The following is a 27,949-nucleotide window of genomic DNA, read 5'->3' as shown; positions in this document are numbered from 1 at the left end:
CTTCTGGATCAACAATGATGTCTTTTCTTACAACCTTAATGGTAGTGGTTGAGCTTTGCCTTAGGGCGGAAGCTATCTTAGTTATGCTTGAACTATAAAAGAAAATTTTGTGACTCTTCTAAGGGTCGATATTTTCTCTAATTCTATGGCATTGTATTTCTATGCTCTACTACTATAATTTCTTTTTCCTTTGAGTTAATATAATCCTTTGTTGTATCTATTTCTTCTATCAATATATTGTGCAATACCTTCTTTCCTTTGTGTTAATACATTATCTTCATTTCTCAACTATATGATTGTATCTACTTGGCTTTTTGAATGATATTAAGTGAAGCTTCTTCCTTATAGCATTATTTTGGTTTCTAATCTACATATAGTTGTTGGATTAAGCAAGGATTGAATCTATATACTTCGAGGTTATATTAATGAACTGTGCATTCTTGGGAAAAGATAGGGTTGAACATAGTATTTTGGTGAATCACCCCCATTAGACTTATACTTTTTCTTACTAGTTGTAATGTGCTTGTATTATCCTCCTAATCTTGAGTTTCTCAATTTTTTGAGCCCTCAAACTTTTATCAACTTCCTTCTTCAAGATTCTTAAAGGTGTTAAAGATTAAGTAACATGCTACTCCTTTCTCACTCTTTTGAAGTAATGCCTTGTGAAAGGATTGCCCTGTTAAAGGTTAAAAAACACACTATTAAATGTGACTTGGTTAAAGGATTTCAACCATCCTGTTAGAAGTGGGCCTGGCTAAAGAACTTTAGAACATTCATTTGGAATGTCACCCTGTTAAAGGATTTACAAAATGGTTGTTAAACCAACCTAAGTCATAGGATTTTACCCTAACCGATACAATTGTTAGAGAGTAACAATAAGGGCTTTTGATCTGATACAACTCACAACATAACTTGTAGATTTTAGATCACAATTCAGCTCACAAATTTGCCTGGCTTTCAATGCCTGTAGCTCTAAGAACTTTTCCTCCTTTCAAGCTTTGTCTCCTTGAGTCTCTATGCTCATTGTGCCAATGCAATCACCTTTGTGGTCACCTATCGAAGTAGAGTCTCTGTACTCTATTCCTCCCTCTCGATACCTTCTTCTTGACACCACAACTCTCTCCAACCAACCTCTCTTGCTTCTTGACCTGCAACTCCTTAAATAGGAATTTGGAGTACTTTTTTGCTCTAATCTTCTCGCTCTTATTTTTGGGTTTGAATGGATTAGGTAAGATTCAATGAATCTACCCTTAATCTTGTTTCTTCTAGAAATATCATGTAGAATCTACCTATATTTTCCTAAAAAATAGTTAACTTAAAATTTTGTGCCACCAACTTATCATTCTTATCTTCCATTTAGTTCACAAAATTCAAGGTAACAAACTTATCATCTTAGATCTGGCGAATCTTTGACTTTTCAAATAATGCAGTAGCTCGGCACTATTGAATTTCTGATGCTCGACACATACTATGTTACTTGGCACCTACTGTGGATTCACTTGACATCAACTAAATTTTACTAATGCTCAACACCTATTACATTTCTATCTAGCTCGACACGTAAACTTGCTTAGCACCTTCTATTTCACTCGTCACACAGTAGATTTTGCATTTTCTCAACACTTACTAATAATCTGCTTGGGATGAACTAGCTTGCTCAACACCTAGTGATGAATTTAGTTAAGCTTTGTAGAGAGCTTTGTTACAACTTATTCTTCTAGAGTTTCTAAGTGTATCCAACCTCTGTATCTTCATGTGTATTATCAATACATCATTTTACCATTGTCTTAATTGATTCTTGTACTTCATTAAAAAACCATAACTCAACCTTTCCTTTAGGTGCTTTTGTTACATTTTGTTGATTAAATCCTCTTCATCAATCAACTAAGTGATAGTACTTGGATCTTATAAGCAATTGTCATTCCAACAAATAGAAAGTTTGACATCAGTGACAAAACAATGATTGAAAACATTCTTTATGAACAATCTCCCTTCTTCTCAACAATCTCCCACTTTAATAGTGATCTTTTCAATAAATTTTTAACAATCTCCCTCTTTGGCATTGATGGCAAACCAAACTGATCAACCAAGTTATCAAAATGCTAACTAGGTTAAAACAATAAGTCAAATGCCAAAAAGAAAACTTTGTATCGGAAGCTATTCATTCTATCAACAACTTTGAATTTCTTATGACTCCCTCCAAATTCTATCTTATGACTCCCTCTCTCAAAGTATTAGGAATATCTCTTTTGTTGATACACCTCTTTTGTTGATACACTATCTTCTCCTTTTTGTTCTGCTCCCTCTCTGATTTGTTATCCTGACTAATTCATTTGCTTCTACTTCTCCCTCTTAACTTTTATTTCCTTCCTATTTTTCTGCTATTTCTCCCTCTACACATTTGATTTCTAAATTTTCTATTTCTTGCTCTACATGTTGATTAGTTTCTGCTATTTATCCCTCTTTCACAACAATGCCAAAGACATATTACTTCAGCATCTTATCATGCAAGTGTAGCATTTGTAGGAACTCCAGTTTCTCCCTCTATCACCTTGCCCATGACTTGTTTGGAATTTCAGCACTTTAATTACTTCAGGAAAAACCTAAAGTAAGTATCCTTTGCTTCAATTTATATCATTTTAGCAATCAACTAATTTGATGCATGACAGTCTTGCTGTTACTTAGACAACCTTGGATAGGGGTATTAACATATTCAAATGCATCTTTAGGTAGTGGTTTTGTGAAGATGTCAACAATTTGTTCTTTTGAGTTGACATATTCTATCTTCACTTGTTTGTCTTCCACCAATTCTCTTACATAGTGATACTTAATTACAATGTGCTTAGTTTTGGCATACATCACAAGATTTTTTGATATGTTGATGGCACTTGTGTTATCACAATAGAGTATCATAGGTTTAGTCATCTCTTCCTTCATACCTTGCAACAGGTGCTTGATCCATACAATATTGGTGCATTTGATAGCAATAGAAACATACTCAGCTTCAGCTATGGACAGTGAGGTACAATTTTCCTTTTTGCTAGTCCAAGTGACTAATCTTTTACCTAAGAAAAGTGCTCCTCCACTGGTGCTTTTTCTATCATCTATATTACCTCCCCAGTCTACATTAGTGTAGGCATTCAACTTGAACTTTTCACTCCTCTTGTAGTATAATCCAAAATCATCTGTTCCTTTTAGGTACCTCATTATTCTTTTTACTGCAATAAGATGATTTTCTCTTAGGTTTGTAGAAAATCTTGCCACTATTCCAACATATATGCAATGTCTGGTCTACTGTGTACAACATAATGTAACTTACCAATCATTGATTTGTACATTGTCTGATTTACTTTAGCTGACTCATCATTCTTGGATAACTTATATCCTATTATCATTGGTGTACTAACTGGTTTTGAATCCTCTAAGCCAAATGTTTTGAGTATCTCCTTGATATATTTTGATTGAGTCACAAATATGCCATGTTTTAGTTGATGTACTTGCAATCCAAAAAAGAATTTGATTTCCCCAAACATTGACATCTCAAACTCATGTTTCATCTGATTAGCAAAGTCTTTGCATAGTGCATCTTTTCCTCCAAATATTATATCATTAACAAAGATTTTAGATATCAAAATGTCTTTACCTTTTTCTGCCTTGATATATAGGTTGTTTTTTAATCTGTTCTCTCAAATCCTATCTTCACAATATATTTGTGAAGTCTCTCATACCATGCTCTACGTGCTTGTTTCAAACCATAGAGTGCTTTATGTAGTTTGCAAACCATATCCTTGTTTTTGTCATCAACAAATCCCTCTGGTTGTTCTATGTAGACTTCCTCTTCTAGTATACCATTAAGAAAAGTAGACTTTACATCCATTTGGTAGACTTTAAAATCTTTGTAAGCAGCATATGCAAGTAGAGTTCTTACTCCTTCCATCCTTGCAACAGGGGCAAATGTTTCTCCATAGTCCAGTCCTTCTTGTGCATAACCTTTGCAGACTAGTCTGGCCTTATTTCTTGTGATCTCACCATTCTCATCTAGCTTATTCCTAAATACCCACTTGTTACCAATCACATTCTTATCAGCTAGTCTTGGAACTAAAGTTCATGTTTTGTTCGTTTCTATCTGCTCAATCTCTTCTTCCATAGCTTTACACCAGTCATCACCTTGTAGTAAATCTTTTAATATTTTGGATTCAATCTTTCTCAGTACAAATGATTCATTTCTTAGTTTGTTCCTTGTCATTGGTCTGGCTTCCTTGTCACCAATGATTTGTTCAGTAGGGTGATGTCTTCTCATATACTTGAATAACCTTGATTCTGTCCTTATTTCCATGTCTAGTCTTTCAACTTCAGAGTCACTGTGCACATCTCTTTTAGGTAGCTCAACATCCCTCTCATGTGTATTGATTTCAGAATCTGAATGTGCATTTTCTTCATTCTACAACTCAGCTTCTAAATGCAACTTGACATTCACTGGTTGTGACTCGGCTGATATTGAAACTTGTTGCTGATTCCCAACTTGATTCGCAACTTCTTTTTCAGTAGACATTCCTTCATAGAAGTATACAAAAGATCTGTACTCTTTTGGTTTCTTGGATTCATCAAGTTGAACTTTTGTATGCTCATCAAAGTTTACATTTGCACTCTCCACAATTTTGTTAGTGTTAGTATTTAAACACTTATATGCTTTACTTGTAGTAGAGTATCCAAGGAATATGCCTTCTTCACTCTTTGCATCAAATTGGCCATTTGTATAATCTTTAATAATATAGCATCTACAACCAAACACTTTGAAATATTTTACATTGAGTGAGTGACCATACCATAATTCAAAAGGTGTTGTATTTGTACCTTTCTTGACTTGTACTCGATTCAAGGTGTAGACAATAGTACTAACATCTTCTCTCCAGTACTTTAGAGCAACATTCTTCTCCATCATTAATGTTCTGACACAGTCTATCACTGATCTATTCCTTCTTTCTACAATTCCATTCTGTGGGGGAGTTCTAGGTGCTAATGTTTGTCTTTTAATTCTTTTGTCATTGCAAAATGTCTCAAATTCTTTGATCTGAACTCTCCTCCTCTGTCTGATCTTAGGCACTTTAGACTCTTCCCTATTTCTTTCTCAACCTTGGCCAAGTACCACTTAAACATTTGAAATGCATCAGATTTTTGCTTTAAAAATATGATAGTCATCATCCTAGAGTAGTCATCAACAAACAAAATTATATATCTATCTCCTTTTTAGCTTTGCACTTCTATTGGGCCACATAAATCAGTATGCACTAAGTCTAGTACTTCTTTGGAAGCATAGGTTTTGTTTTTGAAACTTGACTTGGTCATATTTCCTAGCTTACATTGTTTGCACATTGTATTGTTAGGCTTCTTAAATTTAAGTAAACCTCTAACTTTCTTCATTTTGCTGATGCTAATTAGGTTATCAAAATTGACATGACATAGCCTTTTATGCCATAGCCACACATCATCAAATCTTACAATGAGACAGGCAACATCCTCCATATCTAGGTAAAATATATTGCTCCTAGTCTGATCTCCTTTTCCTATTAGATTTCCATCAGTGTCATAGATTTTGATAGTTTTGTTTCCAAATTCTATTTTGCATCCTACATTGCTTAACTATGACACACTCAGTAGATTGTAGTTCAATCCTTCAACATAATATGCATTATCACATGAAATTTTCTCTGTAAGCTTAATGGAACCTTTTCCTTTGATTAGACATGGAGCATCATTTCCAAATCTAACACTAAATCTATCATACTGAGTAAAGGTAACAAATTTACTTTTATCTCCTGTCATGTGATGTGAGCATCCATTGTCTATGATCCATTTGTCATTCTTGTTCACACAGGTTACAAGTGACTCACCCTTCATATCTACATAAACTACCTTATCATCATTTTCATTAGAATCCTCTTCTTCAACAATGTAGCACTTTTTGTCTTTGTCTTTGTAATCTCTGCTATCATCTTCTCTTTTGTTCTTGTGCTTTTTGCCTTCTCTGTAGTTTTTTTTTTTGTTTACACCTTGCAGCAATATGTCCTACTTCATTGCAATTAAAACAAATGATAGGCAGCTTACCTTTGAATTTACCTTTGCCTCTGTGAAATCTTTTGGCCAACAATGCTTCCAATGGTTCCACATCTTCTTCATCTGTGTTGTTGTCACTGCATGCATATTTTGTCTTTCTTTTCTTCTTCTTTGGTTTCACCTCTTCAGTGTCTTTCAACAATAGCTTGGCCTTGAAAGCAGATTCAAGATTCTCAGGTCTGTAGTTATCAAAGTTGGATAACTCAAATGTAGTAAGTTTTTCCACTATACCTTCAAGAGTTAGCTTGTTTCCTGGTACACATCTTAACTCTTGGATAGCTAATACTCTAATAGCATAGATGGGGAGCAAGGTTCTTAAGAATTTTCTATTGACAGTTTCATCATCTAAATGACCACCCAAACTTCTTATTGCACTTACTACTTTTATTCTAGAGGCATATTGAGCAATGTTCTCACCTTCCTCCATTCTTAAAATTTCCTCTGAGGATTTATCTTTTTACTCTTTGGATATTCTAATCTCCTCCATAAATATCTGACAAGGCTTTCCACATCTTGAATATAGAGTTAGATCACTTGATGTCATCAAATTCAACATAGTTGTAGGCAAAGGCAATCTCCAACATTGTCTGATTGTGCTCCTTCTTTTTCTTTATATCTTCTGCAGTAGGGACACCAGCTAGATCTACATGTTCCACTTCAATTGAGGTTTGTGCATGATCACCTATTGATCCAAGGTGCAACTCCATTAAACTTTTCCATGCAATGAAGTTATCTCTGTTAAGCTTGGGAACTTCTCTCTTGGACATCTTGATCTTCCTACTTCTAGTACCTTTAAACCAAATCAAAAGATGACTCTGATACCAATTGTTAGAAATTCTTTAGAATAACTAAGATGGGGGGTGAATTAGTTATTCAAGGTCTAAACGTCTTGATAAATTTTTTTCACTAAGTATAGTGTGCCCATTTAAACTAACCATGCATCCAAGCTAAACATTCTTCTTAGCAAGTTACTGATCAATCAACATGCAAGAATAAAACATGAAAGATCAACACATAACATAGTGATTTACGTGGAAACCCAATTTGGAAAAAATTTTCAGTAACATGCTACTCCTTTCTCACTCTTCAAAAGTGATGCCTTGTGAAAGGCCTGCCCTATTAAAGGCTACAAAACAAACTGTTAAATGTGACCTAGTCAAAAGATTTCAACCACCCTGTTAGAAGTGGGCCTGGTTAAAGAACTTTAGAACATTCACTTGGAATGTCACCTTGTTAAAGGATTTACAAAATAGTTGTTAAACCAACCTAAGTCCATAAGATTTTACCCTAACTGATACAATTGTTAGAGAGTAACAATAAGGGCTTTTGATCTGATACAACTCACAACATAACCTGCAGATTTTAGATCATAATTCAGCTCACAAATTTTTTTGGCTTTTAGTCTCTGCGGCTCTAACAACTTCTCCTCCTTTCAAGATTCATCTCCTTGAGTCTCCATGCTCGTTGTGCCAATGCAATCACCTTTGTGGTCACCTATCGAAGCAGAGTCTCTATACTTTGTTCCTCCCTCTCGATGCCTTTTTCTTGACACCACATACTGTCTCCAACCAACCTCTCTTACTTCTTAACCTGTAACTCCTTAAATAGGAATTTGGAGTACTTTTTTTCTCTAATTTTTTTGCTCTTATTTTTGGGTTCAAATGGATTAGGTAAGATTCAGTGAATCTACCCTTAATCTTGTTTTTTCTAGAAACATCATGTAGAATCCACCTGTATTCACCTGAAAATGGTTAACTTAAAATTTTGTGCCACTAGCTCATCATTATTATCTTCCATCCAATTCAAAAAATTCAAGGTAACAAAATTATTGTCTCAGATTTGGTGAATTTTTGACTTTTCAAATAATGCAGTAGCTTGGCACTATTGAATTTCTGATGCTCAATACATACTATGTTACTCATCACCTATTGTGGATTCACTCGGCATCAACTAAATTTTACTGACGTTTGACACCTATTACATTTCTATCTAGCTCAAAACCTGAACTTGCTCGACACCTTCTGTTTCACTTGACACACACTAGATTTTGTATTTTCTCGGCACTTATTGATAATCTTCTTGGCATGAACTAGCTTGCTCGGCACCCACTAATGAATTTAGTCAAGCTTTGCAGACAACTTTGTTACAACTTATTCTTCTAGAGTTTCTAAGTGTAGCCAACCTTTGTATCTTCAAGTGTATTATCAATACATCATTTTACCATTGTCTTAACTGATCCTTGTACTTCATTATAAAACCATAACTCAACTTTTCCCTTAGGTGCTTTTGTTACATCTTATTGATTAAATTCTCTTCATCAGTCAACTAAGTGATAGTACTTGGATCTTATAAGCAATTTTCATTCCAACAAATAGCAAGTTTGACATCAATGCCAAAAAAATGATTGAAAACATTCTTTATCAACAATCTCCCTCTTTAACAGTGATATTTTAAATCAATTTTCAACAAAAACTTCTTGTCTTGATCGAAGATAATACTTCTTCGTAATCCATGCAATCTAACAATATTTTTGAAGAAAAACTCTACAACATGCATTGCATCTGATGTCTTCTTACATGATACGAAATGCGCCAATTTAGAAAATCTATCCACAACAACAAATATGGAATCATACCCTCTTGATGTCTTAGTTAATCCAAGAACAAAATCTATACTAATGTGACTCCAAGATTTCTCAGGACCATAAATAGGTGTATATAATCCCATATTTTGACTTACTCATTTTTCAACTTGACAAATTCCACAACTCCTAACAAACTTCTAAACATCCTTATAAATCTATGGCCAATACTATTTATCCTCAAAGAGGACTCAATGTCTTATCAATACCCAAATGTCCAGCCAATTCACAATAATGTTTTTCCTTAATCAGATTAACTCTCATAGAAATTCTTGGTATACATGATTGAATTCCTTTGAACAACATACCTTCTTGAATGAAATGCTCATCCCACTTACTTGGTTTATTTGATAGATTTGGTGCTCTGCACTCTCTCCATGCCTTAGAAAAATAAGGGTCAATAGCATACAGCTCATTCATCTCATCAAAACCAAGAACTTCAACCTTCATCTTGGTCAACAAAGAATTTCTTCTTCTTGATGCATTTGCAACTTAGTTAGTGACTCTACTTTTAGGCTTGATCACAAATGTGAAACATTGTAAATACTCAACCCACTTCATATTTCTCTTATTCAACTTATGTTGACTTTCCAAATATTGTAAAGTTTTATGATTAGTATACAACACAAACTCTTTGGGAATCAAATAATGTCTCCACTTTTTCAAGGCTTGAAGAACAACACAGAACTCTTGACCATAAGTAGCATAATTATTTTTAACATCATTCAAATTATCACTAAATACAACAACAAGTTTATCTTCTTGACTCAACACAACTCTTATTACACTACCACTTGCATTACACTCAACTTGAAATACATTAATGAAATCAAGTAAAGCCAATACAGGTAACTCAACAACCTTTTGTTTCAAAGTCTCAAAACTCTTATCAGCTCCATGTGTCCACTTGAAATCCTTTTTATCTCCTCTCATAGTCTCTATCATAACATTACAAAAAAAACTAAAATTATTTATAAACTTCCTATAGAAACTAGCCAAACCATGAAATGATCGTACCTCATCCACATTCTTAGGTGTAGGCAACTCCAGAATTGCTTTAACCTTCTTAGGATCCATTCTCAAACCATCAACTGAAATCATAAACCCTAAATATATAATTCTTCCTACATAAAGGAACACATTTTCAAATTTATTAGCAACTTCTCCTCTTTCAACCTTTTCAATACTTGCCTAATATGCTCAAGATGATCTTCCTTAGTCTTATTGAATATCATAATATCATCCAAATAAACAATCACAAACTTACCCAAAAATATCTTTAGAACTTTATTAATAAACCTCATGAAAGCACTTGGTGCATTAGTCAAACCAAAAGGCATAACCAACCATTCATAAAAACCATCTTTTATCTTGAAAGTAGTCTTCCACCTATCACCTTCTCTAATTCTAATTTGATGATAACCACTCTTCAAATCAGTCTTGGTAGAATACTTTACTCCACCCAAATAATTCATTATGTCATCCATCTTTGACATAGGAAACCTATATTTCACTGTTATCTTGTAAATAGCTTTGGAATTAGTACACATTCTCCATTCATCATTCTTCTTAGGTTCCAATATAGAAGGTACAACACATAGACTCAAGTTTTCTCTGATCAAACCTTTCTCCAATAGCTCTTGCACTTGTTTTTCAAGTTCTTCATTCCTTGTACATGTCAATCTATATGGTGCTTTATTGGGAAAACTAGCTCTAGGAATCAGATCCATATAATGACTTATACTTCTTGCTGGTGGTAAACTATCAAACATATCCTCTAAAAAAATCTCCTTGTACTCATTCAAAAAGTTTTCCATTTATGTTAGCACTCAGCTAACACTATCAACTTTTTTTATCACTCAGCCTCTAGTGTCTTCTATCGCTCAACCTCTATCTGTCGCTTGATCTTTACTATCTTCTATCACTCAGACATTAATATTTTTTTCACTCAATTATCACTATCACAACTCAACCCTCTAAGAATAATAGAAAAATAGACTTGGTTCTTTTTTATCTCCTTCTCAAATTGTTTCCCACTAACCATACAAACTCTAATAGTAGTACAATTACTTCATCAAGAACTTCAATCAAAGGCAACAATGTTTTCTTCACTTCATTCATCCAAAGAGTATATTGATTCAATCTTCTGTCATGCATAAGCCAAGGTCTACCCAGCAAAACATGACAACAATCCATAGGCATAATATCACACATAACTTCATCAAAGTAGTTTCCAATCTTGAATTTCACAACACATTTCTCACTTACCAAAAAATTATGCTAATCCTTGATCCATGAAACATGATAGAGTTGTTATCACTAATGTTCATGTTACTACTTTGGGGAAGTATCCTAAGCATTGGAGAGTACTGACATGTTGCATTCATGACATAGTTGTACGGACAACATTTTTTTTGTCTGGTGATGCATGGTCATGGACATGTTCAATATAGTTTCATGAAGACATGGTTCAATGTGCATCACATAGGTCGAAGATGTATGGAAGTTGTACTTGATTTATAGAGAGTGGTTAAGAGATAGAGTGCTTGGAAAGTAGTTTTAATGTTTGTATTATATCTTTTATCTAAAATGTAATAAGAAGATGAACGGTCAACCAGTGACATAAGACATTTAGATGGTGATGTCAGTGGATTCACAAGCCCTAGTATCGCACGTGTGAAGTTTTGCATAGACTGTGAGTCGACAGTGAGATTGTAATTATAATTAATTAATTATCTTATTATAATTAATTGGGAAAGTCTCAAGGACAACTCAAGGAATCATTTTGAAGATATGGTATTAAAGGACAAATGTTTTTCTTATTTGTAATATGGTATGATCATTGTATGAAGTGCAAAGTGCGAAAAAGAGCAAAGTTTTTACTGAATGCAAGTAAGTGATCCAAGGGATTATTAGATGCAATTTTTGTGTTCTTGTTACAAGATCAAAAGGAGAAGAAGTCTGGTTGATAGGAAAAAGAAAGAAAGTACTATTCATTTCTATTATTCTACAAGGAATAATACAGAGATCATTTGGACAGTGGGTTCATTGGTCTTAACCTTGAAGTTGTTTGGGCAGTGGGTCCAGTTGTCTTCCACAACTCCTAACAAGGTTGGAATCTCCTAACCTGGATTCAAAGTCTCTTAATAGGGACTGATATGTATTGAATATTGTTATAGAATCCTAACAAAGTCCATCCTCTAGCAAGGAACATTTATATTAGTACATCATCTTGTGGGTACCATCCCCACCAGGGTTTTCTCTTTGAACAAGGGTTTCCCTAGTTAATATATTTGGTGTTATTGTGTATGAGTATCTTTTTGTGGTTTCTAATTATATTTCTCATATGGTTAAAGTTTAATAAGGTTGATAGTTGTGATATTGGTAGGATAACTGATTCATTGCCCCCCTCCTCTCAGTGATATTGGTGCACTATATATTCTACCAAGGGTTTGGGGTGTCTCAACCTCTACAATTGCAACTTTGTAACCAACTCCTCTGATCAGGGATAACTCTAGTGGAAAATATTTTCCAATTAGCGAATCTCACTCATCGGGGACCCCATATTTGGCAAAGAAGTTTACACTTTTGAGGTGGTCTTGTCACCCACAATTTATGAAAATTGGGTCCCATGATTCCACCAATTGCCAATGATGATACAAATTTATTTTAATTCTAGTGATTTCATAACCATTAGAATTCAATCTTTTCACATGGTACATTAAATATTTTTGCCTACAATTTGCAAGGCTTGAATTTATTGGTATTCATATTCTCACTTATATGGTAGAGTGACGTTAGCATTTGAGTACATATATATGACACGTGTCTCTATTTTAGAGGGTTTCCTTGGAACTTTATATCCTTTCTCACTTTGTCCTAAAATAGATATTATTATAGACACGTGTATTTATTTTGAAAAATTTATCTAAAAGTTGGTGTCCTTAAAAACATTTTCCCAAAATGAGATTTGGGTCATTGATTAAGGATCATCCAACAATTATAAAAATAGGGTTTTTATATGTTATACGATATAATATTAACTTAGGCTCATTAAACCTTCAAGTCCAATAATTAATTAGGCTACATATAATAATTATAGAATAATAGTTTCTAAGTATGTGTACTTATGCACCTATGGCTTATTAGCTTTGATTTTCTTCAATAATGAAAAATTCACCAACATTTTATAGAAATTCAATAGGATTGGAAAAAAATTGCCAGTAAGATTAAGTTTTTTCCTACTTTGGAAAAAAAAATTGCCAATAGAAAATAAAACATTCCCCCTAAAATAATGTTGGATTCACCAAAGTTTTATAGATTTTTACAAAGGGGAGTTTCTTAAAGATATCCCTACCTCTGATGCTAGATTCATTGAACTGCCACTGTCAACAATCACTTTGCAACATTTTCCTATCATCTTGCATCTGGTCTTGAAAAGACTTCTCATGATAAGTTCCTTATCAATTGTTTTATTACACAAAGTTCTTCTTACCATCATGCTTTCTCTAACCTTAGGTCCACTTGGTGAACCCTTAAGATCTCCTTGAATCACAACATTTATGTTACCATTTTCATTCTCACTAGAGTATGTACACTCAAAGGATCTATGCCCTTCTTTACCACATATGACACAATTACCGCAAAAACCACCTCTAGAATAAGAATTACCTCTTACTTAGAAAGAAATAGTACATCCTCAGTATGAATGACCACCTTTCTACTTAGTCTTTTCTTTCTAATTAGTTTTCCTTTCATATTTGCCCTTATCTTGCTCATAATTATCATATCTACCACTCTCTCCATAAGATCTATCTTTGTCTCTCTGGAATCTTCTACCTCTACCTCTCTATCTTTGCTCATGCTTCTTTGTCAAGATATCCTTGGCTTCAAAGAATATTGATATGCTTCTTCTACACTATCCAATTTCACAAAACTTATTTCATCTTGAATTCTAGATATCAATCCATTCAGGTACCTTGTTACTTTATCAACCTCATCATCCATATGTCCATATTTGATGTCCAATCTATAGAATTCATCAGTGTACTCCTTCACATTCATGTACTTTTGTCTCAAATTTTGCATTTTTCTCAATAAATCAACTTGGTAATTAGTAGGGAGGAATTTCTTCACCTTGTTCACCATTTCCGATCAGGTTATGATATTTTCTTTTCCTCTTCTTTTTCTATCAGTTTTCAAATTCTCCCACCATAGTGAGGCATGACCTTTCAACCTAGTGACTGCAATCTTCACCTTCCTATTATCAAGAGTGTTTTCAAATTCAAAGAACTTATCCATATTAGAGATCCAATCCAACATGACATTGGTATCCAACTTTCCATCATAAGGAACAACTTCCATAGCTGGCTTTGAATATGCCCTAGACAACACTCTCAACAATATTTCCTCATCTTGATCATCTTCAGGCTCTGGATTAGGGTCCAGTGTCATTTCTTCATCACCACTCACATTGTGAAGATGTGCTCCTCTCCTTTGAGCTATCTCTGAAACATCTAATGTGACTGCAATTTGTCTCAACATTTCCAATATGGCATTGTCAACATGTCTTCTACCTCGAACCATTTTGATAAATAGGTTCCTACAAGATTGTAACCCCTTGCAAGTTATAGGTTAAATCCATAGATCTTCCACCTTATAACCAAAATCAATTAGGGTTCTAAATGATTCAATCCCCTCAAGGATGAACCTCAAACTCTGATACCGCCTAGTGTAGGTATGGTTGGAAAAACTAGGGCCAAAGGCACACCTAATAGTCCAAACACCCTATAAAGTAAACACAACATAATCAAACAATAAAGAACAACACCAAGGAGAGAAGAAACAACAATCTCTTTATTGATCCATCACATTAATAGATAAAATGCCTAGTTGTAAGGCCTTTTGGGTTACGACAAAAACAAATATTACAACTTCAAGATCCATGATATGTGAAAATCTAAATCTAAAATCACTCCTCTAGGATCATCTGCTCCAAACTCTCTAAGTCTTGCTTAACCTCAACCTAAACACCTCTACTTATACTTGCTAAAAAGGTTTACAAAATATTCTAGATCTTTACATAAGAGAAGGTTGACCTCAAAACAGTCTACACACATCCCAATCCTTACATTGAATTCATGACCCAAATTAAATACATAAGTCATCTCATACTAAGAACCAATCACAGAAAAACTTGGTCAAAGAAGGAACTGAGCATCAACAAACATCAAGTTCACTTGGCACATGAAGCAATACTCGGTCACCAAAGTGCTTGGCCAATACTGAAGAAGTTGGCCAAAACTAAATTCATTAGGAACTACAACTCAACAACCACTGGAGCTCAACACTAATAGGCATAATGAACAAAGATGAGTAGGATTACGAGGCAACCCAGGATGCTCTTGTGTCAAGTCTAAATATAAAGTGTTTGAGACATGACAGAGGTGGTGAATTCATATCAGTTGAATTTTGTGACTTTTGTGACTTTTGTGAAGAGAATGGGATGATACGACATGCAAATGCCTTCCAAACCCCACAAACATAATGGTGCTCTAGAGAGAAGACATATAACTATTCTAGATAGTATAACGACAATGACGATTGGAAAAAAAACATTTCAAATATCTAATAGATAGAGGAGATATGAGTGAAGTCTACACATGGACTTGAGTGCATATATAAGGTAGAACTAGGAAGACTCCTTATGGGCTATGATTTGATTATACTCTACTCTAAAATATTTTAGAATATTTGGAAGCAAAAGTTATATCAAAAGATATGATGACTTAGGAAAGTTTGATCTTAGAAGTGATGAATGTAGCTTTCTTTGTTATTCTACTAAGATAAAGGCATAGAAGTGTTACAGTAAAAGATTGAGAAATATAGTTTAGAGTGAAAATGTAAGAGTTGATGAAAGAAATCAAAGACAATATAGATCTTGTGGTTATGATTCAGATGTTGGCTACAAATTAGGCAACACAAACTCAATCACAAAATCAACTTCAAATTATATCTAGAGTTCACGATGATAATGAAGAAGAGACTTGAGAATTAGGTATTCATTTCAATATGAAGACTGTAAGGTATGTAAGAATAAATCATCCTAAAAATCAAATTATTAGTGACAAGAACTAAGAAGTGCAAACTAGGAGAAGGTTAGCAGAAATAAGAGATGAGATTTGTTTGACTTCAAAAATTGATCCTAAAGATATAAGTGAAGCATGTAAAGATGCAAGTTGGGTGGAAGTTATGAAGAATTAGATTAGATTCATAAGAAAAACACATGGATTCTTATTTAGGCATAATTATAAGAATGTGGTGGGTACCAAATGGGTTTTCAAGAAAAAAAAATATGAACAAGGATGGTGAAGTTATGAGAAATAAACCTAGAATTGTTTGAAAAAAATTGTCACAAATGGAAGGTATTGACGTTGAAGAAACTTTTTCTCCCACTGCTACAATTCAGGCTATTAGATTATTTATTTCTTATGCTAATTATAAGAGTTTCAAAGTATATTAGATGAATGTAAAGTTTGCATTCTTGAATGGTGATGTAGAAGAAGTGTATGTAGAACAACCAAATAGTTTCTCATTGACAAATCAAATAAGTATGGTATGTAGATTAAAGAAAGCTTTGTATAGATTGAAATATTCCCCTAAAGAATGATATACAAGATTAGACAAGTAGTTGTTGAAGCTTGGATTTAACAAAGATATTAGTAACTACAATTTATATTTCAAGTTAATCAAGATAATATTTTGATTGTTGAGGTACTTCTTGGTGATATAATATTTGGAGTTGATGAAAATATGTGTAAAGAGTTCACTAATGAAATACAAAGTGAATTTGAGATGTATATGACCAGTAAGATGAAATTCTTTCTTGGTTTCCAAATTAAACAATCTCTTTTGGAATCTCTTCTTAGTTTAAATATGTGAAGGAATTGTTGAATTTTTTGGTATGGAAGACTCAAAACCAATTAGTGCCCTTTGTTGATCAATTGTATATTATCTTTGATGTTACACAAAATGTCATATCTTTACCAGTCAGTGTATGTCAGCTCACTCGGGCAATGAAGATAGTTTCCTGTGTCTGTCGAGCATTCTAGTGTTTGCCAAATTCAGAAGATGGTGTCTACTGAGTTCACTCGAGCGTCGAAGAAAAGTTCGCAGAAGTTGAGTGTTAACTGAGCTCACTTAGGTAACAAAGGAAAGTTGGATGGACCCAGTGTTAATCGAGTTTACTTGGTTACCAAAAAGAGTTTGCGAAGATGCAATGTTAACTGAGTTCACTTGGTTAACATAGGAAAATCATTTCTGAGTTAGTGTCTACCAAACTAGGTTGACTAACGAATGATTTTCTTGTTTTGGTATAGTGAGTTTAATGGATTTGTTTGTTGGATCTAGTCGACTAAGGATATTAATATTAATTATTCTAAAGTAGTATTCAAGCCGACTTGACAATGTATATGATATAAGTATAAGGTCAAGTTGAAGATTGAAAGTTGGTGTGTGGAAGATAAGAAGATTCTTAGAGGAAGAAAATTGGAAGGATAAGCAGAATATCCTTGTTGGGTGGAAAAGATTAATCTAATTACGAAGGATCAAATGTTCGAGCCAGAATTGAGATCTAAAGTTAGCAATACAGTTGCATCAACAATCAGGTCATATCATTGTTACTCTCTAACTCAGGTCATATCATTGTTACTCTCTAACTATTGTAGCAGTGTATCAAATCTCTTAATAGAGTTAGCTTAACAACTATTTGCCAAATCCTCTAACAAGGTGACATTTCTAGATTGAAGTGTCTAAAGACCTCTAACAAGTCCACTCCTAACAGGGTGATTAAATCCTTTAACAGGGTCACACCTAACAATGTGTTTTGTAACTTTTAACAGAGTTGGCTCCTAATAGGGCTCACTTCAAAAGAGTGAAAATCAATAATTAGTTGCAATTGGTGGTTTTTCCCAAATTGGGTTTCCACGTTAAATCTTGGTGCCACTTGTGTTCATGCTATTTCTTTAATGTGTATGCAACTAAGTTAATTAAGGTTAATCATAGTTAATATCTTAAGATTTGCATGTTCAACATTTTTTGAATAACGGTCGATATTATAGTGCTTGCTGAGTTACAACATATTGTTAGTGTTAATTGAGTGCCTGTGTGTTAGCCGAGTAACACCAATTTTAGCATAGTTTAAGTTTTGTATTGACATCTAAGGGACCTGAGATTTATTTTAGTGGTAACTGATTCACCCCTCCCCTCTTAGCTACCCCTCTTATATTTCCAACACCCTTATGGAAGGTGGGTGAAATATGATAAAGGTTGATGATACTCCTACCAAAAATCAAATAAGATATAGATCAATGATTGATGGTTTATCATAATTGATTCAAACAAGTCCTAATATAATGAGTGTAGTATGTATGGATGATATATTTCAAGAAGAACCCTAGGGATGCCATGTTGTTGTTGTGAAAAGGATATTTAGATATTTGAAAGGCACAATTAACTATGGCTTATGGTATCATAAGGATGATAATTTCACATTGAGTGTTTTTATTTGAGGCTGATTGGGAAGGTAATGTAGATGATAGAGAGAGTGCAAGTGGGTTTGCATTATTCTTGGGTAAGACATTCGTTTCATGGTCAAGTAAGAAGCAAAATTATATATCATAGTTATTTTTGAGGACAAATATTTTGTTTTTGCTATAATTGTACACAAGTGGTATGGATGAAGAAAGTATTGAAAGATATAAGAGTAAGTATTGAAAGATGTGGTATTGATGATATATTTCAAGAAGAACCCAAGGGATGTCATGTTGTTGTTGTGAAAAGGATATTTAGATATTTGAAAGACATAATTAACTATGGCATATGGTATTGTAAGGATGATGATTTCACATTGAGTGTTTTTACTTGATGTTGATTGGGAAGGTAATGTAGATGATAGAGAGAGTGCAAGTGGGTTTGCATTATTCTTGGGTAAGACATTCATTTCATGGTCAAGTAAGAAGCAAAATTATATATCATAGTCTATTGTTGAGGAAAAATATGTTGTTTTTGCTATAATTGTACACAAGTGGTATGGATGAATAAAGTGTTAAAAGATATAAATAGTAAGTATCAATGAGCCTATTACTATTTACTATGATAACTCAAGTATTACCCATATTATAAGAAGCCAATGCTACATTCAAAGGTTAAGCATATATATTATCATTTCTCGAGGAAAAAGGTAGCTAAGAAGGAAGTCAAGTTGGAATATGTGTCTACAAAAGATTAGATCATAGATAATTGCTAATACTTTTGAGTATCTAAGGGGAAAAATAGGGGTTAATACCCCTCCTAATGAAAATTGAGAAGTAATTAAATATAATTTTTTGTTCGGATTTATTTATGGTTATTTCTCCTCGGAGGGAGTAGTGAGACTTATAGGTGGAAAGCTTGTTTTATGTATGAGATCAATGTTAAGGTGATTTTTGGTTTGAAATTGGATATGTACAAATGCAAATATGATAATATTGTGGATTTTTTTTGTACCATTGAGTTAATCTTTGACATTGATTATTTTTTTACATCAATGTTGCTATCAATGAAAAAGGGGTAGAATAGAATAATGTGCAAATATGTGCTTCAGATATTTCTAATACATATTTGAGAGATGTGTTGTTATTGATGTCAACATATTTTCTACTTGAGACATGATCAGAAAACTATTATAGAGTTGTTTATTTGGTTTGGTATATTACTATTGTGAAGTTTAGATGTAGTGAATAAGTGGATGTATTGAGGGACATAATTATCTTATGTCAATTTATAAAGGACTGCATTTAGAATTTAGAAAGTTATGGGTGACTGATAAGAGACTAGTATTTTGCATGTTCGAAAAGGGACAAAGTGATAGAAAAAGGATTGATGTGGATTGATAATTAAATATATTTGGTTGTATTCCTAATGGAACATTTAAGATTTGGATTTGTGTCCTTCACTCAATTGGTTCAATCACAAGTTATATTTCTTGATTGATAGTTGTTAGTATTCTTGAACAATTTTGAGATGGTAATGATTTATGAGACAATTTTTTTTTCTTAGCAAAACATTATATTTATATTAATAATAACTAGTTTAGAATAGCTCTCGGAGAAAAGAACCAAAAAAGAAAAACTCTGGTCATTTCCTAATACAAAAAAGATGCAGAAGAAAAAATACTGCATCAAGAGAGTATCTATCAACACTAATGAATTGTCCTATGAGACAATTTTTTTATTGATGACAATTTTGTTTTAGGAGAGACCAGAAGGAGATATACCCCTGCCTATAATCAATAGTCCGATTGACTTATTCTCAATAGAGGACATCAACCTAGGGATAAAGAGGTTAGCAAGTGGCAAAACTTAAGATACTGATGGGCTCCAAGCAGAATTTTTAAAATGGGGGGTAGATTTATTAGCACCACACATCCAAAACATTTTCAAAAAAGTCTCCCAAGGTTGCTATCCCACATAATGGATCACTAGCCTAGTTATCCCACTTCACAAGAGAGGAGATGTCAACAATCCTTCCAATTATCGCACCATCATGGTGAATCCTCTCTTAGATAAGCTCTTTGGGAGTATGCTAGAGCGTAGAATCAGCGATTGGGCATAAATAGAGAAAAAATGAGCAAAGGGGCAGGCAAGATTCAAACCAAAATACTCCACCATAGATCACTGCATTACCTTGAGATACCTCATAGAAAAGGTCTAGGAGAAACAAGGTGACGAAGCTTTTTGTTGCTTTGTTGACTTTAAGAAAGCTTTTGATACTGTACTTAAAGACAAACTATGGAGTAGAATGGAAGAAATGGAAGTGCCAAATGAATAGAGGGCTATTCTTTACAAGCTATATGAACATGTTAAAGCAAAAATTAGAACTAAAGAGGGCATGTCAGAGTGCTTCGGGAGTAACATTGGGTGAAACAAGGATGCCTGCTCTCCCCTACCTTGTTTGGACTTTATATAGACAAGCTGGAAGAATGGATAAACAAAGCCAATGGGGAAGGTATCCAACTTGTGGTTACGTGGTTAGACTGCTTCTCTATGTGGATGACCTCATCCTCATCACTAAGACTACAAGAGGCGGGAGCATTTGAGTAAACTAGAGACCTTTTGCACGGAGGTAGGGATGGAAGTCAACACATCTAAGACCAAAATCATGATCTTCTCTTTGAAGAAAAGACAACAACAACATGCATTCATATTTAAGGGTAACACATTATCAGCTAGGGTGGGAAACTTGTAGATCAAAAAGGATACAAGGGGGATGGAAGACCTCCTACCTCCTTCAAAACAGGTGTAGGAAAGCGGAGTTGTGGGATTGGAAGACTAGGAAAATTCTATTTGGGCTTTTGGTGATCTCGGTTGTACTATATGGCAATGAAATATGGAGGAGCAAGGTATCAAACCATAAATGGCAACAAATAGAAAGAATTCATAAACATTTAATCACCACCAACCTCAAAGTCAAATCAATGGTTCCCTATGATATTCTTCTAGCTAAAGTAGGGATGTTCCTGGTGGAAGCCTACACAGTTATTCGCTTGCTCAGTTATCTTAAAAAAGTAGAAAAGATGGATGCAAACTGCTCGCCTAAGTTAGTGGTTGAGGAGAAGCTAGACCGTTGAAAGAAGACATGGAGGAAACAAAATAATAAATGACCCAACAAGTGGAACATTGAGTATCAAGGGTGTCCAAAAACCAACACAGAGATAAAAAAGTGGGTATTAGAAAAAGTTAGGACTGCCATTTGGACAAATCAGGTAGGTAGAAAAAAGGCTTAACATGCTAACGAATTTAACCACACTTGCGAGCATGGTGACAAAGAGTACCTAGGAGCCAACATCAGAGGTAAGGCAAGAACCTTGATAGCCCAATTGAGGACCAATTCACATCACTTGAGGTGCGACAACGACAGATGGAAGTGGGAGGAGAGAATTTGTAGGTTTTGTAACAAAGGCACAGTGGAGACGAAATGACACTATATAAAGGAATGTACAGCATATGAAGACATCCGGATCCAATTTAGGAACACAATACAAGTGAACAGTATAAAAGAGCTTTTTGAGAGGCCAAGACTTCACAAGGTGGCCCGCCTTACTAATGCAACTCCACAAAAGAAGGGATGGCTTGGAAAAATTCCACTGGTGGACCCCCTTTTTTTTGGTTCCATAGACCTTTGGTCTCATGGACATTAGTAAAACTCATTTCATTTCTTGGTGATAGACAGTGCCATGTCACACCAATGTAAAGACACGAGGCAAGACATTTCTGATTGAGCTCAACTTTTGGCAAGACATTTCCGATTGAGCTCATCTTTTGATTTCAGAATGCAAACGAGGTCAGCTGATGTGGAAAATTAAAAAAAAAATTTTGTGGTCCACATGATCACCCACGGACCCCTATGTTAGGGTGCGCATATTCTGGCTTCTCTCTCCTAGTAAGAGGAAATAAAGGTAGGGCTGTGAAGGAAAGCATGTTGTAACACATAGTCCCACTCAACAACCTAAATGATAAAAGCCAACAACCTAAATGATAAAAGCTTAAGTTATATTCTAGTAACAGATTCGTGACACCAATAATTATGAAGGCGCAATCATGGCTGAGTGAATTTTATAGGATTGAATTTAAAATCTTGTTATTAGCATTGAACCTGCACCTCCATTGTATATGTCATTCATATATAATAACATGGCATTTCAACAAGAATAGCGCTAGCATTTTTCAGACTGAGTGCAACATACAACCTCTTATCGTTGACAGAAGATTAGGTTATTTGCAGTGTCAGAAAGTGCGAGTCTTCTGGAAATCTGTCTGTATAGTTTAAATATGAAGAGTCCAATTATTTTGTGCTCGTCAATAAAAATGGATGCTTGTGCCTCAAAACAAATAAACCAGATTCAAAGGCGATTGCAAATGCAAACATGGGAATACAGTTAGGTTTTACGTCTATGTACAGTTTGACAGGGCTGTGAAAATGAAAAACCAAGACATTGCAGATAAAATAAAACGAACCATTCTAAACAACTTATTAGAACACCAACAATAACTATCATTCTTGAGTTCAAAATGTTTCGAAATGTACAATTAGTATTCACAAGGAACTCTTGAAAATTAAGGGCAATTGGAATCATTGATATTGCTTTCGGATTGCTCTGTAAGTCAAAAACTGCACCGCTCACAACAGTCGATGTGATTTGATTTATATACATTTCTTTACACGCCATAAACATGGTGAAACAATCAAGAGTCCTTCGGAATTTCTATGCTTCGCTTGTAATTTCTGCTCATGGAAAACAAATTGAATGATGAAACTCAAATTTCACCAAACAAAGCAATGTGAATGAATACTCCGTATGATACATGCAGCGCAATGACACTTGTCCGGAAACGCAATTGGCTTGGAACTGGCTGATTATTCTGAGTCACTTTCTACTCCTCCCATAGCTTTCAAACCCCTAGGTCTCTGTGTCACTTACAGATTGAATTTATTAGCGAATAGAACAAGTAAGGCATAAATAATGTAAGAGATACTTGCCAGTAAAGAATCAGAAGAATTTGTGGAAGAAATAACTGAAAAATCACCTTCTTTGTACATTTCTTTTCCCTGACTTCATATCTTTCTTGGCAAATATCGCTAAGCCAACCACCAGGGATGACATTCTGCAAAAATACATCCAAACAAACAATCAAACAGTGTTTCACTTTGAGGTAACTAGTGTTCTTTAATACGTTTTTCATTAGCAGCTGTTGCCATAACATGTACTAGTAACAAAATTATTTATATAACACAGAATGTCTAAGCATCTAAAAAGATCTATAATTATTGGTATCCAAATGCAACCAAGAGGTAGCTCAACATAAAAAAATCAAACACAGATTCCGGAAAAGTATGCATTGCAGATAAATTTCAAGGCATATCCAAATTTTCCTTTATAGACAAGTGTGAATCAATTGTTAATGCAACTGTGAACAAGAAACTCTCAGCAAGGATCCTTAAAAACTAAAAGTAGAGAAAAAGTGAAGGCAAGAACAATATTACGGGAAAAATAACAAGTTTCAAGAAAAACAATTACAAAATCATGTTCTGAAAAAATCCAGAAACTTTGGAATATTGCAAAAATGTTGAATAAGGCACAAAGGATTTTCACAAAGAGGAATACATGATTATTTCCATCTGCAATCTATTTTCAGAAAAAGAAAACACTCTTCTGTTGGCTAAAAGGTGGACAAATTCCAGAGTACAGATTATAAATTTTTCTCTGCATTATCAAGAAGAGCAAGACTGGCAAGACTGTTCGTGTGAACGTCGTGCTTCATGGCATACAAGTGCTCCAAAAAAAGCAACTAGCATAGTATCAATTTTCCAAAGCAATATCAACGGGAGAATTTTGCTCATCCCTTTGATAATGACAACAGAAAAGAGTCATACAGCAAAAATGACAGGCACCTGGTGGTCTCTTTGCTCAAGAAATTCCCAAAAGGGTTATTAGAAATAAACAGAAAAGAGTACCACATATATGTGAACAATGACACCATGGGCTGTGTCTGGGTTACAAAAGCTAGAGCTATCTATAATTTTCACAATCCTGATAATCCCATGAAACTATAGCTTGAAGTCCAAAAAAGGAATACTTTTTAGAAAACACCAAGCGATAAAGTGATCAATATTTAGGGGAAACAAGGGAAAGAATCTTTTGTAGTCCAGGATATCAGCCATCTATTTTTGTCTTTGGGTCTACTAATATAAGAGTACCCTGTACTCCTTGTGAGACCCACCAAACTGTACTACACATCAGGTGTACATACCTTACTCCTTGTGAGACACACTTAACTGTACCGCAAACAAGGTACGTCCTGATGATGGATCATGTAGTATGATCCGAAACGTTGATGTAAAAAAACTATACACAATCAAATCCAGAAATCTAAAAGCATTAGCATGGATTGTGGAAATCTAATAAATCTCAAAGATATGCCCTAGTCCTTGTGAGACACACCAAACTGTACCACACACCAGATGTGCCAAACTGTACTGCAAACGAGTCATAACATACTTGTGAGATGCACCAGACTGTACTACACACCGGATGTACATACCCTACTCCTTGTGAGACACACTTAACTGGACTGCAAACGAGACATAGGAAACGTCAACGTCTAAAACGTAAATGTTACCAAGGGGGAAACTTAGTTTCTTTTCAAAAAATTCAAACTTCCTATGACTATTTTACATTTTAGTTTACATTTTAGCCAATACCAGACATACATACCCTACCCACACATCAAGTGATGAAGTGATCAATATTTAGGGGAAAGAATGGAAAGAAGCTTTTTTAACTCCAGGATATCAGCCATCTATTTTTGTTTTTGGGTCTACTGTCAGTAATATAAGAGTAACCTATACTCCTTGTGAAAGGCACCTAATTGTAGTACAAATGAGACGTACATACCATTCCTTGTGAGTGGCGCCTAACTGTACTACAAACAAGACGTACATTCTCTATCCCTACCCCTACCCCTCAACTTACCCTTACGAGAGTTGAACCCCTACATGTATCCTAACGGGAGTTGAACTTGAACCCAAGTTCTACACCTCTAGGCCAACTCAAAAGTCATGCTCAACATTCACTACTGAATATTCACTCGCGTTTCACTACTGGGGGAGGGGAAGGGGCTGCACCTGTTTAACAGATTTACAACAAAAATTCACGCAAAATTCAACTTTAGTCTAGATGAAAATTTCCAATTCAACTTTAGTTTAGATGACAATTTCCAGCAAACGGTTCCTGGCATATCTTAACCCTGCTCTAAACTTTTAGGAAGTCCACCTGCGGGGGATCTGTAGGTAAGGTAATAAGTTTAAAGAAGCTTGTGCCTCAAGAAACCAAAAAGAAAAAGGAAAAAAATGATGTAATGGACTTGGAGTTACAATACAGTATTTTCTGATGTTGTCTGTTCTACTTTGCCCTCTTCATGCTCGAAATAAGAGATTAAAAACCTAAAAAAGCATTACCGAGATGGCACTTTTTGGAATATTTTTTAAGCCAATAGATCTTACTGAGTAGTATCCTACTGTGAAATTTAAGGACCCCACTCCATGGAACCAATAAATAAGCTAATAAACTTGGGAAACCCAGTCTCTCAAGAAACCTAAGCAGTTCGGAAATTTGAAAACCTTGACAGTTGAGAAAATTGAGGCAGTAATTTGAAACTGCAATACGGTGTTCTGATGTTCTCCATTTTCTCCTTGCCCCCTCAAACAAAAGATTATAAAATGGTATATAATTTAGATGTCAATCTCAGATCCAATAGGAGTAACTTTCAGAAGTGGCTTATGAATCTTACTTTGTACAACTCTACAATGAAATTCTGGGAAACCCCAGCTTACAAGACCATTTAGTAAGCTATAAAACTTAAGAATCTGATCCCTCAAGAAATCTTGAGAGCCAAAAAAGAAATAGAAACACTTTTAACTAGGAAATAATAAATATTCGGATGTTCTCGGTTCTATCTTTGCCCTCCAAGGCTTGGACCAAAAGATAAGCTATAAGAGATGAGAAAAGCACAAGATAAATACTCACATGGATTGCCCTCTGTACACTTTTGACGCGCTTTTTGGGTCGCAATGGCAATTTTGAGCCCTTCATTGCAAGGAAATCTTCCTCTTTCTCGCCATGTGAGAGGCTCAGGCATACATTTGGCCAAACAAAAGTCTCCAAATTCAGCGCCTTGTTTTCTTGCACTGTGTTCGTTCCGTTCATATAATTGCTGCTCCTGGTGCACATTATATTATTATCCTTATTTTGCGGTCTGCTACTTTCTGCAGGAAGTGGCAAAGAATGATGGCTGCTATAGTTGCAGGCCAATGCGATCTTTTCATCTGGGAAACAAGGGATTATTGCTGTAGCAGCATCTTTCTCAGCTCTAACCACACGTCTGTCGAATCGAATGGCGGATTTATTCTCCATAGCCTCCTCGGCCTGCTTTAGATGTGGCTTCTCCCATGCCAGACGCTTGCGGGCTCCCCATTGAAAATACTCTCCAGAAGAAATTGCATTCTTCAATGTTGTCGCCATCTGAAATCCTTTCAGCTTAGGTATTAAAGAGAAAAGGAAACTCTGAAATCCTTAAAATTGAGGCACTAGAAACAGAGAAATCGAAGACAAAAACCTTGATTCCTAAAAGTTGGAGTAGCAGAAACCAGGAATTTTAAACAAGATGCACAAAAAACTTAATCCTCAAGGCTTGATGAAATTCTTCAAAAGGCCCTCAAAATCCTGGATTCTCCAGACAAAATCCACACTCCCATCAAAACCCCACAACACCCTTGGTTGACGTTAAAATCATCATCGGCAACCAAATAATTTCCTTTTCTCCTTTCAACCGCATGAAATTCAAATTGCTAATTCCTTCAAATGGGCTTCACTAATCAACTTAATCTAATAAAAGGAAACGTACTCCCTGCATTCAAAAATCTCCCAACAATATAAAATCAAATGTTGGCTAACAAACTACGACTGCTGAATTGCCAGGCCAAATTTTCAGCAAAAGATAACCAAATTGCATTAAAAAATAATCTTAAGAGGCAGCATACCATACCATGAATCGGGTAGGTGAAATCTTCAGAATTAAATTCAACTAGTTTCCCAGATATTCCAAGACTTGCTCGCTGGAACTATTGCAACACGCTGGTGAAGATCAAGATCCCCATTACTTCAAATACGGCCACCTTGACAAGCAATTCACAGCTATTTTTAGCACTGTGCTTTCTAATTTTCTCAGCGTTTTCACCTCCTCCGCCTATATAAAATTATAAATATGTGCTTTGCTTTGAATTTTATTCTCAGTTTTTATTTTTTTATTTTTGCTTCAACGATTCTATCCGTCGCTGCAGATGCACCGTTGGATTAGCGGAAATCCACGGCAGGGGGTCATCGGCCTTAACTTTTCTAAGGCAAGGGAATTCTTGACCGTGGATTCATCATATGATGACGCGTGTCAATATCGACAGCAAAGCTGCTAAACGAACATATAGATGAGTCCAGAAAGAATTAATACAGTCCAATATTAAGATGCATGTCAGCTAATTTGTCGTGATTGGCGCTTTCATATTTTTACGACATTTAAAACATAACATTATTATCTATAGAAT

The 27,949-nt window shown here is 34.8% G+C and overlaps 1 protein-coding gene across 4 annotated transcripts; it reads right to left on the bottom strand.

Annotated features, from left to right (window-relative positions):
• Nucleotides 1–22,822: 22,822 nt before the first annotated feature.
• Nucleotides 22,823–27,620, bottom strand: LOC149571997 (uncharacterized). 4 transcript variants are annotated; one of them, XM_089813366.1, is made up of 4 exons: nucleotides 27,397–27,620; nucleotides 26,379–27,258; nucleotides 23,380–23,457; nucleotides 22,823–23,260 (listed from the first exon to the last, which is right to left on the bottom strand). In XM_089813366.1, the coding sequence occupies exons 2-4, from the start codon at nucleotides 26,871–26,873 to the stop codon at nucleotides 23,210–23,212; spliced, it is 624 nt and encodes a 207-aa protein (XP_089669492.1). In that variant the 5' UTR covers nucleotides 26,874–27,258; nucleotides 27,397–27,620; the 3' UTR covers nucleotides 22,823–23,209. The 4 variants fall into 4 exon arrangements, with proteins under 4 accessions (XP_089669492.1, XP_089669494.1, XP_089669491.1 ...); XM_089813368.1 differs by having other exon boundaries at nucleotides 22,823–23,268; nucleotides 27,397–27,619; XM_089813365.1 differs by having other exon boundaries at nucleotides 22,909–23,260; nucleotides 26,379–26,873; nucleotides 27,397–27,537.
• Nucleotides 27,621–27,949: the final 329 nt, after the last annotated feature.

This window comes from Cupressus sempervirens, chromosome 2 (assembly GCF_028749045.1).
Source record: "Cupressus sempervirens isolate cs-2001-9-10 chromosome 2, ASM2874904v1, whole genome shotgun sequence".
NCBI classification, from domain to species: domain Eukaryota; kingdom Viridiplantae; phylum Streptophyta; class Pinopsida; order Cupressales; family Cupressaceae; genus Cupressus; species Cupressus sempervirens.
The sequence above is the reverse complement of the archived record's forward strand: the minus strand, read 5'-3'. Positions and strand labels throughout refer to the sequence as shown.

Bases quoted from the DNA above. Each gene is read 5' to 3' on its own strand.
- LOC149571997 (XM_089813365.1), bottom strand. The intron at 23,458-26,378 runs GTGAGTATTTAT...GTATTTTTGCAG, and splicing joins GTGTACAGAGGGCAATCCAT to AATGTCATCCCTGGTGGTTG. The intron at 23,261-23,379 runs GTGATTTTTCAG...TAAGTGACACAG, and splicing joins AAAAGAAATGTACAAAGAAG to AGACCTAGGGGTTTGAAAGC.